We start from the raw sequence: 16,242 nt of genomic DNA, 5'->3' as shown, positions 1-16,242 counted from the left end.
CACTCATTTCAAATAATTAGCTATTTGTAATCAATTTATTTTTCCTAAAGGACATAGCTACGTTGTATTACAATATTGTACAGTACACATTTTCTCCCTTTATGGCATAACTTTAACTGTTTTACTTTGCAGCCAGGGAAGAGTCAATGGAGATGTATTTTGTACCAGAAGCCAGCAGTCTGTAATAAGATATGAAATGACTGCTTTTAAGAAAGTATATCCATTACAGCAAGTAACTAAAATAAAAATGGGTCCTGGAATAGTCATAGTATATAATTAAATTTTAAAAGTAAAATTCTAAACATTGGTTTTAAAGTAATGTTCTTGTTAATTGCTGTCAAATCAACTTCAACTTATGGTGACCCCGTGAATTAGACCTCCAAGTCACCCTATCATCGTCTTGCTCAGGTCCTGCAGACTCAGAGCCATGGCTACCTTGATTAAGTCTAAACATCTGGAAAGGGGTCTTCTCCTTTGCTAAGCAATATTATCTTTTCTAGTGAATCATGTTTTCTCTTAACATGGCCAAAGTACAACAGCCTCATTTCAAGGGCTATAGTTATTCATCCCTTCTACATTTCTTCAGCAAGTAGAACTCAAATATAGAAATGAGCCCTAAAATGTATCAAATAAAATTATGTGGTTTTTTAGGAATAAAAGACTCTGTGAATTAAAAGCATCATAGTCTTCCCTATATTTTAAGATTATAATTGGTAACTATATTAAGAGTGCCTTCTAATTCTGACATTATTATTTTATTTAAAACACACCTTATTTACCCAAATTAGCTTGGCTGTATAAATATTATAGAAACATAGAGTTGGAAGAGACGACAAGGGCCATCCAGTCCAACACCCTGCCATGTAGGAACTCTCACTCAAAGCACCCCCGGCAGATGGCCATCCAGCCTCTGTTTAAAGGCCTCTAAGGAAGGAGACTCCACTACACTCCGAGGGAGTGTGTTCCACTGTCGAACAGCCCTTATTGTCAGGAAGTTCCTCCTAATGTTGAGGTGGAATCTCTTTTCCTGGAGCTTGCATCCATTGTTCCGGGTCCTATTTTCTGGAGCAGCAGAAAACATGTTTGCTCCCTCCTAAAAATGACATCCTTTCAAATATTTAAACAAGGCTATCATATCACCTCATAACCTTCTATTCTCCTTGCTAAACATACCCAGATCCCTAAGTCGTTCCTCATACGGCATGGTTTTCAGACCCTTCATCATTTTAGTTGCCCTCCTTTGGACACACTCCAGTTTCTCAACATCTTTTTTGAACTGTGAACCAGAACTGGATGCAATATTCCAGGTGGGGCCTGACCAAAGCAGAATAGAGTGGCACTATTACAGTGCACCCACGTTATACGCGGACACACTATATACGGCTTTCAGCATACGTTGAAAGCCGCAAGGGAGCACCCAGGGCACAAGGGGCGGCACGTCCCATTTAGTTGAATGGGGCGCGTGCCTGAGGAGCATGCGCGCCACTGCACCACCACGCCACTGCGCCACTGCTACATGCACGAGCCCCGTTACTTTCAATGGGGCTCGAGCATATGCGTTTTTTATGCAGGGGGGTCCGGAACAGATCCCCCACATAAAAAAGGGTGCATTGTACTTCCCTCGATCTAGACACTATACTTTTATTGATGCAGCCTAAAACTGCATTGGCCTTTTTAGCTGCCACATGACAGTGTTAACTCATGTTCAACTTGTGGTCTACCTGGACTCCTAGATCACTTTCACACGTATTAATTATGTCTGAAGATGTTTTGGGAGTATTTGGGAATTTTGAAAAGCTCATTGTGACTCACAACATGACCAATGTATCTAGCTTGTGTAGCTTAAATTTCAGCTTATCTCTGTGGAAGAATACCACTTCAATAATTGTACTTCAGTAATTTATAATGAGGGTGCTATCATAATTCTCCCCCATAAGAACTGAAGGATGTTGTAGTGAGCTGGGTCCCTGCCACCAGAGAGGTGAATTTAGGAGTTCTTGTTAGCATCATGGTCTAACACTAACAGCAGTCTGGTGGTGTGAAAGATATATATATGGTGATCCATCTTGCTTGGGAGTGGGCACTCTATCCCAACAGTTCTTCATATATCCAGGACAGGGGGATTTGATCACTGGCCATTGGATAGTCTGGGCAGAACGTGTGGGAGGAGGAGGCTCAATTCTACTACTGGCTGGATCCTGGACCCCATCAGTGAAAGTGCTGGAATGTTTCTCTGCTGTGTATCTTCTGAATTCTTTATCATCAATAAATATTTTTTCGTTGTTGTTCTGTACCTTCAAGTCATTTCTGACTTGTGGTGACTCTAAGGCTGTTTTCTTGGCAAGTTTTTTCAGAAGGAGTTTGCCACTGCCATCCTCTAAGATTGAGAGAGTGTGGCTTGCCCGCGGTTTACATGGCCGAGCCAAGATTTGACCCCTGGTCCACAGTCATAGTCCAAAGATCAAACCACGATACCACGCTGGCTCAATAAAGCCTATGCTATACAGTAGAAGTAACGTGTGTCAGTATCTTGTACCAAAAGAACCCATAGAGAAGCCCAGAACTACACTCAGTTCTGGAACAAACCAGATGTCAATAAATTACTCCAACAATTTCTGAACAGTTGATCTTTATTTCTTTATTTAGGACACAGCCAGCCAGATTTGACAGATAGATCACACAGTAGATAATCTTACATTTCTTGGACCAAATCACAAAGTAGTTGTAAAGCAACAGAACTCCAAGGAACGTTCCTACACATACCTAGCCTCTACTAGCAATAGCAGAGGTATGCTAGGAAATACTATTAGGAAACTGAGTGATGATTTAATACAACTTTTGTTAAGTCATCATCTTTCTTTTAATTCATCTGTTTTTGTCATGTGCCTTCAAGTCATCTTCAATTTATGGCAGAGCTATCAGAGTGTGCTCTGGGCAAGATTAATTCAGAGGAGGTTTCCCATTGCCTTCCTCTTAAACTGAGAGAGTATGACTAAGGTTCAGAACACACTGCAGAAATAATCCAGTTTGAGACTGCTTTAACTGCCCTGGCTCAGTGCTAGGGAATCATGGGGAGTACAGTTTACTGTGGCACCAGAGATCTCTGACAGAGAAGGCTAAATATCTCACAAAACTACAGTTCCCAGAATTCCATAGCACTGAGCCAGGGCACTTGAAAGCAGTTTCAAGACGGATTATTTCTGCAGTGTGTTTTGAACCTAAGATTCAAACCCTGGTCTCTGGGAATGCTACTCCAAGACTCAAATCACTATACCACAATGGTTCTATACCTAAATAAAATGGGATATTATAAAATCTCAGTATGGTTTCCCTCTTGAGAAGCTGACCAAACAAACAAAATCTTCAACATTTAACAGTTTCTTTTACATGACCATAGCTTTGCAAAGGAATTCCTTAATTTACACTCTTTATCAGGTGAATTCAACATAGCCTTACTTGTGTTTCATTCTTCTGTGTTAAAGATTCCCCATTTGCAATAAACATTGCAAAATGTTATTGCTTTCCCCCCAAGTATTTTAAGGGCTTCTGCATATTCACACTCATAAACTGTTGCTAATTTTAATGGTTTTATAAATTTCAACTTTAGAGATAGCTAGACAAGTTTCAGAGATGGCTAAATAAGATTTTGGGCAACAGTGACAAAACCCCTGTTTCTGGCACAGCTCCTTGCTACTCTACATACATAGCAGCTAACCTGCTGACTGCAGAGTTCACCAACAATTGGCACTAGACTTTAAAAAAAATTTTTTAGTATGGACTAAATTCTGTTCTATTCATAAACAATGAAGACTCCCAGAAAGCATTTACTTACCGTAAGAAACTAAATCCCTACAGCCCACTCCACTAAAGCTAATAAAAATACTCCTTACAAGTGAATTCCACCAGCTTGGCATCACTACATGCTCCCTGTAAAAACAGCACAACAACACATCACAGAAAGTAAGACCTCAAACATTAATGAAGTTCAGTGGCATAGAACCTGTTGCACACCTAGAGGGTCCTAGATTCAAATCCTGATATCACCAATTAGAGAAAGAGATTTTGGCTACATCAAGAAAGGCCATTAAAAGTTCTGATGAACTGCTGTCAGAACGGAAAGACCAATGATCTGACTCTGAACAAGGCAATGTCAAAATGCCTCCCAAAGTGCATGGGACCTGAACAAGAGCTCTTCTTGCAGAAATACAAAAGCCATGGACTGTTAAAAGGAATATGATGGGGAAGAGAACGACAAATGGGAGGACAGCCTACCCTTCCAACATTTCACAAATGAAAATTGAGACATACATAACCAAGCAGCATCAGTATGGTCATTAATGTGGAAGAACAGATATACTCAGAGAGGCTACAGCACTTTGCTTTTGCTTAAGCCTACAGGGAAGGGTAAGACTCCAAAATCTTCTCTCCCCATTCCCTGAGGTTGTTGTTGTTGTTGTGTGCCTTCAAATTATTTCTGACTTATGACAGCTCTAAGGCGAATCTATCATACGATTTTCCTGCCACATTTCTTCAGAGGGAATTTGCCATTGCCATTCTCCGAGGTTGAGAGAGTGGGACTTACCCAAGGTCACCCAGTGGATTTCATGGCTCAAGCAGGAATTTGAACCCTAGTCTCCAGAGTCACAGCCCAACACTCAAACCAATATGGTGAGTAAACTGACCACAAACTATTTTTGTACCTTGAACTCAAGTTTACAGAAACTGAAGTAAACTCAGGAACAAAGGAGGAAGTGGGAGGAGAGAAAAGCTGGGAGGTGTTTAAAACCAGCTGAAAAAGTGGCAGGACAGAAGATTAATCAGATTGTTCTTGCCAAATCAGATCAGTTAGAATGTAGGGGACGTGTTTCTCCTTGCTTGCAAGTCTGTGTATACATGTGTTACATACCTTCAAATCATTTCTGACTTATGGCAACTCTCTGGCAAACCTATCATGGGCTTTTCTTGGCAAGATTTGTTCAGAGGGAGTTTGCCAATGCCATCCCCTGAGGAGGCTGAGAGGGTGTGACTTGCCCACAGTCACCTAGTGGATCTCATAGCAGGGGTAAGAATCCAACCCTGGTCTCCAAAGTCATAGACCAACACTCAAACCACTACGCCAAACTAGATCTCCATTTCTGACTTAATAATCAGAAATAGAGAAGTAATAGTGCCACTCTATTCTGCTCTTGTCAGGCCCCACCTGGAATACTGTGTCCAGTTCTGGGCAGCAGAATTCAAAAAGTATGTGGAGAAACTGGAGCGTGTCCAAAGGAGGGTGACCAAAATGGTGAAGGGTCTGGAAACCATGAAGCCCTATGAAGACTCAGGGAGCTGGGGATGATTAGCCTGGAGAAGACAAGGTTAAGAGGTGATATGATAGCCCTGTTTAAATATTTGAAGGTATGTCATATTGAGGAGAGAACAAGCTTGTTTTCTGCTGCTCCAGAGAACAGGACCCAGAGCAATGGATGCAAGCTCCAGGAAAAGAGATTCCACCTGAACATTAGGAGGAACTTCCTGACATTAAGGGCTGTTCGACAGTGGAACACACTCCCTCCGAGTGTAGTGGAGTCTCCTTCTTTGGAGGTCTTTAAGCAGAGGCTGGATGGCCATCTGTCAGGGATGCTTTGATATAGATTTCCTGCATGGCAGAAAGGGGTTGGACTGGATGGCCCTTGCGGTCTCTTCCAACTCCACAATTTTATGATTCTATGACTTATGGCAACCCTGAGGCGAATCTTATGGCAACCCTGAGGAGAATCTATCATGGGATTTCCTTGTTAAGATTTGTTCAGAGGGCGTTTTCCCTGAGGAGGCTGAGAGAGTGTTCCCTGGCTGAGCTAGGAATCAAGCCCTGTTCTCCAGACTCACACTCAAAAGCACTGTGCCATACACTCTCTCTCGCTCTCTCTCTCTCGCTCTCTCGCAGCTGGCCAGCATCAGTGGCAGTGTGTGTGAGGCTGTGTTGTGTGTATCCCCAGGGGTCCTTACCTGGCGGTGTCGAGGAGGGGGTGCTTGGTGCCCACCAGCTTCCTCACTTGGAGGGCGATGTTGCTCAGCTCGTCGCTCAGGAGGCAGCGGAGGCTCATGAAGGAGGTCGGGTAGCCCACGATCTTCTCCGCCTCGGAGACCACTTTGCTCCAGTGGGAGGCTGGGGAAGGGGCGCCAGAGAAGAAGGGGCGCCCAGGGTGCCCCCTTGGCCTCCCTCCTCCTCCTCCTCCTCCTGCCCTTGGCTGCCAAAGGGAAGCCAACCGGGGCAACCAGGGGCACCCCTTCATCTTAGCGGGGAGGGAAAAACACCGACCCCCCTCACTCTCCTCGGCCTCGAGTGTCCCCCGAAATGGAGGCCAGGGGCCACCAGGGGACTTTAAGTGCCCCACTCCTTGCAGCAGTCCCCTGATGACTATTAGCACAATGATAACTATTAGCACAACATGGAGGCCGCCATCTTAGGTGTCGCAAAAGCAGGGGCGCCGCGACGGCTGAGGAGGGAATCCCTTTACTTCTTTACTTTACGGCATCCTCTGTTTTTTTGGGGGGGGGTCTGAAGGGAAACAGAAACTAATGGATTTAACTGAGATTGGGGGGAGCCTTGACCCAGGGGGGCAGTGGTTGCCAACCTTTTGTTGTTGCTGCTGTTAACCCCAAATATCAGCATTCTCATAGGCTAAAAATGTTTAAGGTCCAAAACACATTGCAGAAATAATCCACTTTGAGATCGCTTTAACTGCCCTCGCTCAGTGCTAGGGAATCCTGGGAATTGTAGTTTATTGTAGCACCAGAGCTCTCTGACAGAAAAGGCTAAATGTCCCACAAAACTACAGTTCCCAGAATTCCCTAGCGCTGAGCCATTGCAGTAAAACAGTCTCAAACTGGATTATTTCTGCAGTGTGTTTGGGACCTAAGTTTCCTTATCTAATAGACCTTATAACCACTGTTTTAGGTGACTAGTGTCTTCTTAGATTTAAAAACAGAACAAAATAGAACAGATACTTGCAGCTTAACAATGAGATCATCGGTGTTAGAATTGTTGTTATCCACCCTCCAGTTGAGCTGGATCCAAGGCGACCCTCTGCATGAGACATCTCCAAGACTCCTTATTAATTAATTAATTAATTCTCCCAAAGCTGGGACTCAGGGCGGCTAGGCTTACAACATTAAAAAATACCATATGGTTAAAACCATACCCAAGTAGTGTATTAAAATAGAATTAAATTGCTCCAATAATTAAAACAAATTCCATGGTAAAATCAAGTGTAATGCTCCACTGCTCTGCTCAGGTCCTGCAAATTCATACCAGTGACCTCCTTAACAGAGTCCATCCATCACACATGCAGCCTTCCTCTCTTTCTGCTTCCTTTCCTAGCATTATTGTATTTTCCAGTGAGTCCTCCTTTCTCATGATGTGGCCAAAGTACGGCAGCCTCAGTTTTGCCATCTTGGTTTCCAGGGAGATTTCTGGCTTCATCTGTTTTTTTGGCTGTTCACAGAATCCCCAGCTCTCTTCTCCAGCACCACATCTAGAGTGAGACTTTCTTCCTATCTGCTTTCTTAACTGTCCAGCTGTCAGTCCATACATGGCAATAGAGAATACAATGGCTTGGAGGATTCTGACTTTTTGCCTAGTTGTATATCTTTGCATTTTGGGATCTTTTCTAGTTCTCTCATAGTTATTCCCCATTCTTAGTCTTATGATTTCTTGACTGCAGTCCCCACTCTGATCAATATTTGATCTCAGGTGTGAAAATTATTTTACTACAGGTATTTCTATTTCCTCATTGACTAGGTTGAATCTGTGTAAATTTTCTGTGGTCATTATTTTTGTTTTCTTTATGGTCAACAATAAGCCTGCCTTTGCACTTTCCTCCTTGAACTTCTTTAGTAGTTGTTCCAGGTCTGTGATGTTTTCTGCTAGTACTATGGTGTCATCTATGTATCTTATATTGTTGATATTCCTTCCTCCTATTTTCACTCCTCCTTCTTCTGTGTCCATCCTGCTTTTTGTATAATATGTTCTGCAACCTTTAGTCCTCCAGTTATTTTGGACTGCAGCTCCCATAATTTCTGACTAATGACCAAGTTGACTGGGGCTTCTGGGACATGATTTCCAAAACATGGAGGACGAAAGGTTGGGAACCAGTAACCCATGGTGACCAGATATGTCTTCACTGCAAAAGAGGAGGACAAGGCATAAAATGGAGGACAATCCAGGAAACATGGAGGACATCACCAAATAAAAGCTCAAAACACTCATATAAATGTAAATTTAGGATTCTCAGTCATGCTTGAAATGGAGGACCTTCAAGGAAAATGTGGGACATTGCAACATGTAAAAGCTGAAAAGCACTCCTATAAATGTAAATATGTGCTTGTCAGTTATGCTCAAAATTGGAGGGGGGGGAGAATTCAAGAAAACTGGGCATGACCAAATGAAAGCTCAAAACACTCACATAAATTTAAATTCAGGGTCCGCAGTCATGATTGAAATGGAGGACATTAAAGGAAAATATAGGGCATGGCCCAAAAAGCTAAAAACATTCCTATAAATGTAAATGCATGCTTCTCAGTTAGGCTCAAAATGGAGGGTGTTCAATAAAAATGTAGGACATTACCAAATAAAAAGATAAAGATACTCATGTAAGTATAAATTCATGCTTCTTAATTATACTCAAAATGGAAAACCTTCAAGGAAAACGGAGGGCATGTCCCAATAAAAGCTAAGAACACCCATATAAATGTGAGTTCATGTTTCTGAGTCATGCTCAAAATAGAGGACATTCAATAAAAATGGAGGACTTTACCAAATGAAACCTCAAAACACTTATAAAGTCATGCTTCTTAGTCATGCTAAAAATAGAGGACATTCTGGAATTTCTTCTGGAAAGAAGGTTAAAATGTAGGACATCTACTGGAAAAGGTGGTCACCCTGCCTTGGCCCATCTTTCACAGCTTCTCCAGTCTTGTCATGAAAGTGCAGCAGGAATTCCTGATTCCTGGTGCTGAGCTAGAACCTAGGATCATCAGAGTGCCCAATTTTCCCAGCATGCAAAGGGATCTTCTTGTAACACCTTTGAGACTAACTGAAAGGAAGAAGCTGGGAGCATGAGCTTTCATAGGAGTTTATCCCACAGGAGGCAAAGTGCCCAAATCCTGTGCATAATCAGGGTTTAAATCCCAGGAAAATCCCGCAAGAGCGGGATTGTTTTCAAACATGTCACACAAATTAGGCATTAGCGCAACACTAATCCATATAAAAAGTGGCAAAATCATGCTGCTTTTTAACTTCTTTTCCCAAAGTTAAAAAGCGGTGCGATTTTGCCGCTTTTTTGCATGGGTTAATGTCACGTTAATACTTAATTTGAGCTACATCGTCTGAAAACAATCTCGCTCTTGTGGGATTTTCCCAGGTTTAAACCTCGTTTATGCACAGGATTTGGGCGCTTCCCTCCCATGTGATAAATTCCATAGACTTGAGCCTGCTTTCTCAGACGCATGTTTGGAGTGTAGAAAGAGGAGTTTTGCTGCTGCTCCCCAGAATGTGATTTAGCCATCTCTGAGACTTGTCTAGCCATCTCTACACAAAGTTATGACTGTTTTCAGTGTCACGGTGTGTAGAGACAGGTTTTTTAATTGGCATATAAGTTCTGTAGAGTCTACAGCAGGCGTATGTGGCCAACAACTTTTTTTCTTTTCTTTCTTCTTCTTTTCTTGCCTTCTCAAGCATGCCTCAAAGAAAATCAAACCCCACTTATTCCATTTTTAAATTTTTTCCCCAGATAAAAATCCTCCCCAAAGTGCTGCAGAATTCCACCAAAACACAGTGAATTTGGAGTATTTTGCTCCCGTAAATAAAAAATATAAACAAAAAACACAAAAACCAACTGAAATTCAATTTGGAAGTGAATTTTGGTGAGGAATGATGTGAAATTGCTTAGCCCTGGATTCCAGTATAGCACCAAGTCTTATACGCTTGCCAACAAACACATAACACATAGATTATGAAATAAATATAATCCTGCTTTTTATGGTTCTTGAGTATGTGTTGCTTTTTTCTGCCTTCATCACAGGTCCTAGTCTTGTAATGAGCCACCACTGTGTTGTATGTTGTCTTTCCCCTGAATGTTGCTTGTTAGTGAGTTATAACAACATCCATCATTATGATTCCATGTCATGCATTTTGTTAATCTTACTACAAATTATGAGGAGAGGTAGGACTTGGAGGAGCTAGTGTTTTGGACAATGACTCTTAGAATCCACCAAAAACAACTTTTCCAAGCTCTGAAAGATATTTTTTGAAAATATATAAGAGAGCCCTGGCGGTGCAGTGGTTAAATGCCAGTGCTGCAGCCACAAGGTTGTGAGTTTGATCCTGAAGGCTCCAAGGTCGACTCAGCCTTCCATCCTTTTGTAGGTCGGAAAAATGAGTACCCAACTTGCTGGGGGCTATTGGCTTACTCATTGTAAACTACTTAGGGAGTATTTAGTTCAGTATGAAGTGGTATAGAAATGTAAACGCTATTGCTATTATGTGACTCACTGAAAAAAATGATAATACTTGGTAAAGGGAATGGCAATAGGAGAAGCAAGTGACTACAGATGGACTGATTCAATTAAGTAAGCCAGGACCCTGAGTTTGCAGGAGCTGAACAGGGCTGCTGTTGGCTGGGGATCATGGAGGTTTGTACTTCATAAGGTTGCCATAGATTTAAGTCAATTGGACATAAATAACAACAACAAACCTATTTTGACGTATAGCATAATAAGCTATGGGGAATCATTAAGTCCTTCTGCTGATTGATAGTTTCAGCAGCTGTTTCATGAGGCTTTTATCTTAGGGAAATGAAACATTCAGAAGATATTGTGACCCATTTTTGTGTCTTCTACCCCTTCGGTTATGTCATGTGAGTTGAACCATTTCTTTTTGCTGTATTGTTTTAGGAAAATTGCCAAGTATTTGTGCTTTATTCCATAGTCTTTATAACAGTAGTCCATCTGTTATGTTTTTTGTTGTTGTGTGCATTCAAGTTGTTTTCAACTTACGGCAACCCTAAGGTGAACCTATCATGAGATTTTCTTGGCATGTTTCTTTCAAGGGTTTTAAATATTGTTAAGTCCTCCTGTCTGAAATCCAGTCAATGGCAACTGTTCTGTAATACAATGGTATTCATGATTTTATAATCTTGAAGGAAATACCATGTGTGAGTGTGTAATACATCTGTGTACTGTATATGAGTGTGCAAGAACTGATTTCTAATAATCAGAATAATATTTTTTATTCTGAAATGAAAGTAAGATTAAACTCCCTGGCTCAATCCCCCCACCCAAATTAGAACATTGTTAAGTGATCTTCTTACAGCAATCAACATTTAAAAGTACCAGATGATTTTATCATTATGAAAAATAATACCTCTCAAAAATTAGTATTTTAAAATTGTGATATTGAACCATAATAAGATTTCATAGCTATATGGTCACAAAATATAGTGCAAGAATTTGTTAAATGAATGGCATAAATTATTCTTCAATATGACAATGAAATAAAACTGCTAATTATTACTACTTTTATTTCTGATAGATAAAAATGTATTTGATTGGAAGTATTACAAAATGGAGGAAAATTTTTATCATAATTGATAGCACAAGATTCCATTTCATCCCGTATGCCTTTGGCTGCATTAGTACATGGATGGACAAGTACACTGGAAACTTAAAGAATTATTTTCTCATATGGGCACTGCACAAAGGTAAGGGGAAGTTTTGGGCACAATCCTCTTAGTGCTGCACACAGGCATAACTATGCCAGCGCAGAGAGTGGTGGCAGGAAGAAGGCGGCAGCAGTGCTGTGGCTGTAAAGGAATGAAGGCACTGGAGAAATAGGATGCTGGGAGCAAATTTTCCTAGCCTATCCTCACCACCACTGTCAGACCCTGGAAAAAACACAACAACTAGCCTAGTGCATCAACAACATTCCAGCCTGCAAGTTTTACCTTCTCAGGGAGACTGCCTAAATAAACTTTGGGTATCTGCTCCTCTCTCTCTCTCTCTTTAAAGAAAAGAGGCAAGAATGGGATAATTTCATTACAATTTATTACTACAATTTCTAACTTTTAACGGGCTGGTACATCTTTTTGATACAGATTCTCTCTTTAAGGAAGTCTGTCTGCATAGGCACTTTTAGCATTATTTTCCAAACCAGAATTGTTAATCAGTCAGGGTGACCAGATGTCCTAACTGCAAAGGAGGTCAAGGCATCACAAAATGTAAGACATTCCAGAAAAATGTAAGACATTATTAAATAAAAGCTAAAAACACTCATATAAATATAAATTAATGCCTCTTAGTCATGCTCAAAATGGAAGACACTGTCGAATTTCTCCTGAACAGAAGGCTGAAATGTTGGACATATCCTGAAAAAGACAGATGTCTGGTCACCCTGACATCAGCGAGGAACTCAGGTGGATTGTGTTTTTCCTTTTCTTTCCAAAATACCTTTTTTTCCTCCTCAGTTGAGTTCATAAAGGAACCGTAATGCTATATTTCAAACCAAGGCAGAAGGCCCAATGAGTGTCATATCTGTCATTTCCTGCACCCCCAAACTTGATTCCATTTTCTCCCTTCTCCTCTGCTCCAACCCATCACCACCTACAAGGGACAAAAAACTCTAATTCACTATTTTTATTTAGGCTGATGTAACATAAACATCACACATTTACAAGGGCTTTGCCATTAGATAAAGAGAGGCAATATCTTTAGGTGACAGACGCTGAGAAATGCTGAATGGATACAGCTGTATGTGCCACATGACTTCCTCTATGGACCTCTTTTTTCACCTCAGGTCTTGTAGAGGATACTGTCCTGTCACCAGATTAAACTGCCAGGTTTTGTACATAGAATCCAGGATGGGAGAAAGGGAACTGTGACATCTTGTACTTTGCCTAAGGCAGCAGGATGGTTAGGGTCATCCCAGACTTATGTCAGCTTTATTATCTCAGAAGAACAAAAAATAAAACAAAAAAATCTATAGACATCACTCAAATACACAACATAGAAATAATAATAGAAGGGCCTAAATGCAGCAGATTCCATCAGATCTTGGAAGTAATCAGGGACAGTTTTGGTTAGTGGATGGGAGACCGCCAACAAATACCAGATGCTGTAGGCTGTATTTAAGAGCAAGGAACTGGCAAAATCACCTCTAAGTACTTCTTGCCTAAGAAAACCCTATGAAATTATGGGGTCACAATAAGTCAACACACACACACAAACACACACACACAAAATACAAATACATTTCTATGAGTTCTACAGTGGTAATTTTTCTTGGTAGATTTTTAAAGCAAAGAATGAATGCCAATGAATGAACAGGAATATTTACAATATCACCACATCCAAATATAAAATAAAAATATAAAACCTAAAAAATACTTGAAAGGTATAAATATGATTAATTTGATATTAACATATGCATGAAGTTTCATTCATAAAATGAGTTTCACAAACACCAGTGGAGGAAAATGCATTAAATTGTATACATTATTTGGGAAAATACATACCACAGTATGTACAAATTTCTATCCAGGAAGGAAAACAAAGTTTTACTACCTACCATACAGAATTTGTACGGCAGAAGAATGCTGGTGGGATTCTGAGAAACAACAAAACAGAAACAACTTTTCACATCCTTAAAGTTTAAATTCCACTTTTCCCAGTTACCTTTCCCATGTTGTGATATAAATGGAGATGTATGTAATAATTCTAACTGGTTAGAATTATGACAGTTCAAAAAAACTTTTTAATCAATTAAAAATATTCCCAATTCTGTCTGTAAATTTTTTTTAGATAATTTTAATGCAAGCAATGCAGAGGGCATAGTACAATTGAAAAGGCATTTCTCATTTTATCTCACAAAGTAGCCATGGCACTTTTAAGAAGAGATATACTGGAACACAGGGATTCATCACAAAAAACAAACCTGTTCACCTGTTTTAGAAGTTTTATTCATATATCATTTATGCAGCTTTAACTGATTGACTAAAACTCACAGTTTTATTGACTAATTTTTCTTTTCTTTGGTGGCTGGCAGCTGTACTTTGTTTCCACTTCCAAAACACTAGCACTTCCAAAAACCCCTTCCCCTGTCATATTGATTTTTTAACAAACTTAAGTGTAATAAAGTTTCTGTTGATTTGGTTCAGGAAACATTTATGAACTTGTGAATGTTTACCCAAAGACTTCCTTTCAATGTAATGTTGCTGCTCTCTCCCCTATATCTCCAACACTGTCTCTCTAAATTGTTCTGGTTGGTTCTCCAAACCCAGGTGCAAACTTGGGACATACCAAGGAGGAGGAGGAAATCCACTTTCTTGATGAATGCTGAGCTACTGATGAATAGACTGAGCTGGATTTCATCTACAGTGTTTTCAAGATGATGCCATGGTGGTATGTATATAAAAGGGGACAGACAGGTGCCCTTAGGTACCTTCCCTGTATACACAAGCTGCCCTCCAGACACCTGCAATTTTAAAAAACAATTCCAGATGGTCCAGAGCACTTCAGAGTGGCCTATAATGACATGAGTGAGAAAAAGAGCTGTGGGTTCAATGGACAAGGTATGTGATCATTCATTTTGGGCAACTTGCTTGCCTCTTAGCCTAACCAATTACCATCTCTGTAAAATGAGCTTGTACTGGAGAAGAAACCAATGGGGTCAAGGGAGTTACTTTTGCAGTTCAGATCCCATTTATGCATTGTGTTTACACTGTCCATCCCATGATCTTGCTACTCTTATGGCTCACTTTCCTCTTAACTGTTTTTTTAACAATCAGCTGAAGAGTAACTCTATACTCTATAGCAACTCATCAACAATCAAATGGGACCAGTTTTTGAATTCCACTGGGTGTTTCTAGTGCACAGGTGGGCAAAGTGCAGATTTCAATCTGATCATGGAAAGGAGGAAGGAGTTGCAAACTATGGATGGCTCAAGACATTTTGCTTCCTGAGGTGAAAGACAGCCAAAGGGTGCTCCTGTCTGCATTGCATGGACAGAGGTTGGACTAGCAGTTAAATCTTATCTAAAATAATAGCATCCCTCCATCAAGGGGGAGCAGGTGGGTTGATGGGGTGCAAGGCTTTGTGTTATCACAGAGCTCTGTCCTTCAGCACCTCACTCCCAATTCCCCAGCACCTGCTGCCGGAGGGAGACAGCCCACTCCACCTAAGGCAGCTGCACCATTCAGCTTGTAAGGCCAACATCCAAATTAAATTCTACCAGGCACTAAAGCAATTTCAGCTTACACATGGGACTTTTTAAAAGTAGCTGAGGTAAGAGTGTGCAGGAGCAAGCAAACATCCATTCTGAAACATAAAATCCAGCTGTTTGCTCAAAACTGCTCTATCCTTAGTCAAAATGCATACTTTTCTTGATAAGTGGAAACAAATGGAGAATGAAACTAGATGGTTTTTGTATTAATAAATCTGGAGATAATTAGAAATAACGTACAAGGCTTTTGTTTTTGTTAAAAATAAGTCCATAGAGGCTAAATTCTAGTAGTTGGAAAGGCTGTTCCTGGAAAAAGTAAACGTCCCCACTTCAGGTGACACATGATAATCTTCCAGAGTACGATTCTGTCAGCCTCAAGTTTGCCATTATGCAAAGTTAGAAACAATCTGTGTCACTGAGCTGAGAGGATAAGAAGAACAAAGGAAAGGACCTATGACCCAAACATAATGATTTGCTTGAGTGCATTGGTTTATCCTGTGGTCAAGCTGCCACCATGTGGTTTCTCTCCCTACAGCTGCAAAACCTTGTCTGTGGTGTCAGGAAAGAAACCATGTGATAGGCAAAATCCCTATCATGGGCCATTCCACTTGTACAGCTTCTTCTGTGGAGCAACTGCCATCATGAATTGTCATTTACAGGAAGCCTACATACCAGTGGTTGTTTCATATGTTTAGCTTCATGGTAATGGAGTTTCCAGTGGCAGTTCCTGAGGAGGCTAAAGGAACATAAAAGAAGGCATAAGAGAGAAGCTTTGAAAATTAATGGAAGGCAAGGAAATAGGATTGTTGGTTCAGAATCATGGCAAGAGCTACATTTAAAAGGTCTATAGAAAGGAAAATTGGATGCTAGAGTTTTTCTAGTCATTGATCGCACGATTCGAAAGCTAACAATAAAACTGGTGAAACTCTTTTCTATACAATTTCTGAGGTCTGGATTTCAGAATACTTATACAGAAGGTGGGA

At 40.6% G+C, this 16,242-nt stretch overlaps 1 protein-coding gene and 1 long non-coding RNA gene across 3 annotated transcripts in view; both read right to left on the bottom strand.

The window, feature by feature from the left end:
• Positions 1-6,470, bottom strand: part of PDSS2 (decaprenyl diphosphate synthase subunit 2) — a 130,829-nt gene extending 124,359 nt beyond the window's left edge. For both annotated transcript variants that reach the window (XM_042443006.1, XM_042443014.1), the window contains exon 1: positions 5,992-6,470. In XM_042443006.1, coding sequence (XP_042298940.1) covers positions 5,992-6,278 — 287 coding nt within the window. In that variant the 5' untranslated portion in view covers positions 6,279-6,470. The remainder of the gene's footprint in view (positions 1-5,991) is intronic.
• A 5,900-nt stretch (positions 6,471-12,370) lies between these two features.
• LOC121919174 lies at positions 12,371-15,996 on the bottom strand. Its single transcript, XR_006101412.1, has 3 exons — positions 15,932-15,996; positions 13,607-13,645; positions 12,371-12,642 (listed from the first exon to the last, which is right to left on the bottom strand). It is a non-coding gene; the product is annotated as an uncharacterized LOC121919174 (long non-coding RNA).
• Positions 15,997-16,242: the final 246 nt, after the last annotated feature.

Source organism: Sceloporus undulatus, chromosome 1 (genome assembly GCF_019175285.1).
Source record: "Sceloporus undulatus isolate JIND9_A2432 ecotype Alabama chromosome 1, SceUnd_v1.1, whole genome shotgun sequence".
NCBI lineage: Eukaryota > Metazoa > Chordata > Lepidosauria > Squamata > Phrynosomatidae > Sceloporus > Sceloporus undulatus.
Note: the sequence above shows the minus strand (reverse complement) of the source record. Positions and strands in the feature narration are given on the sequence as shown.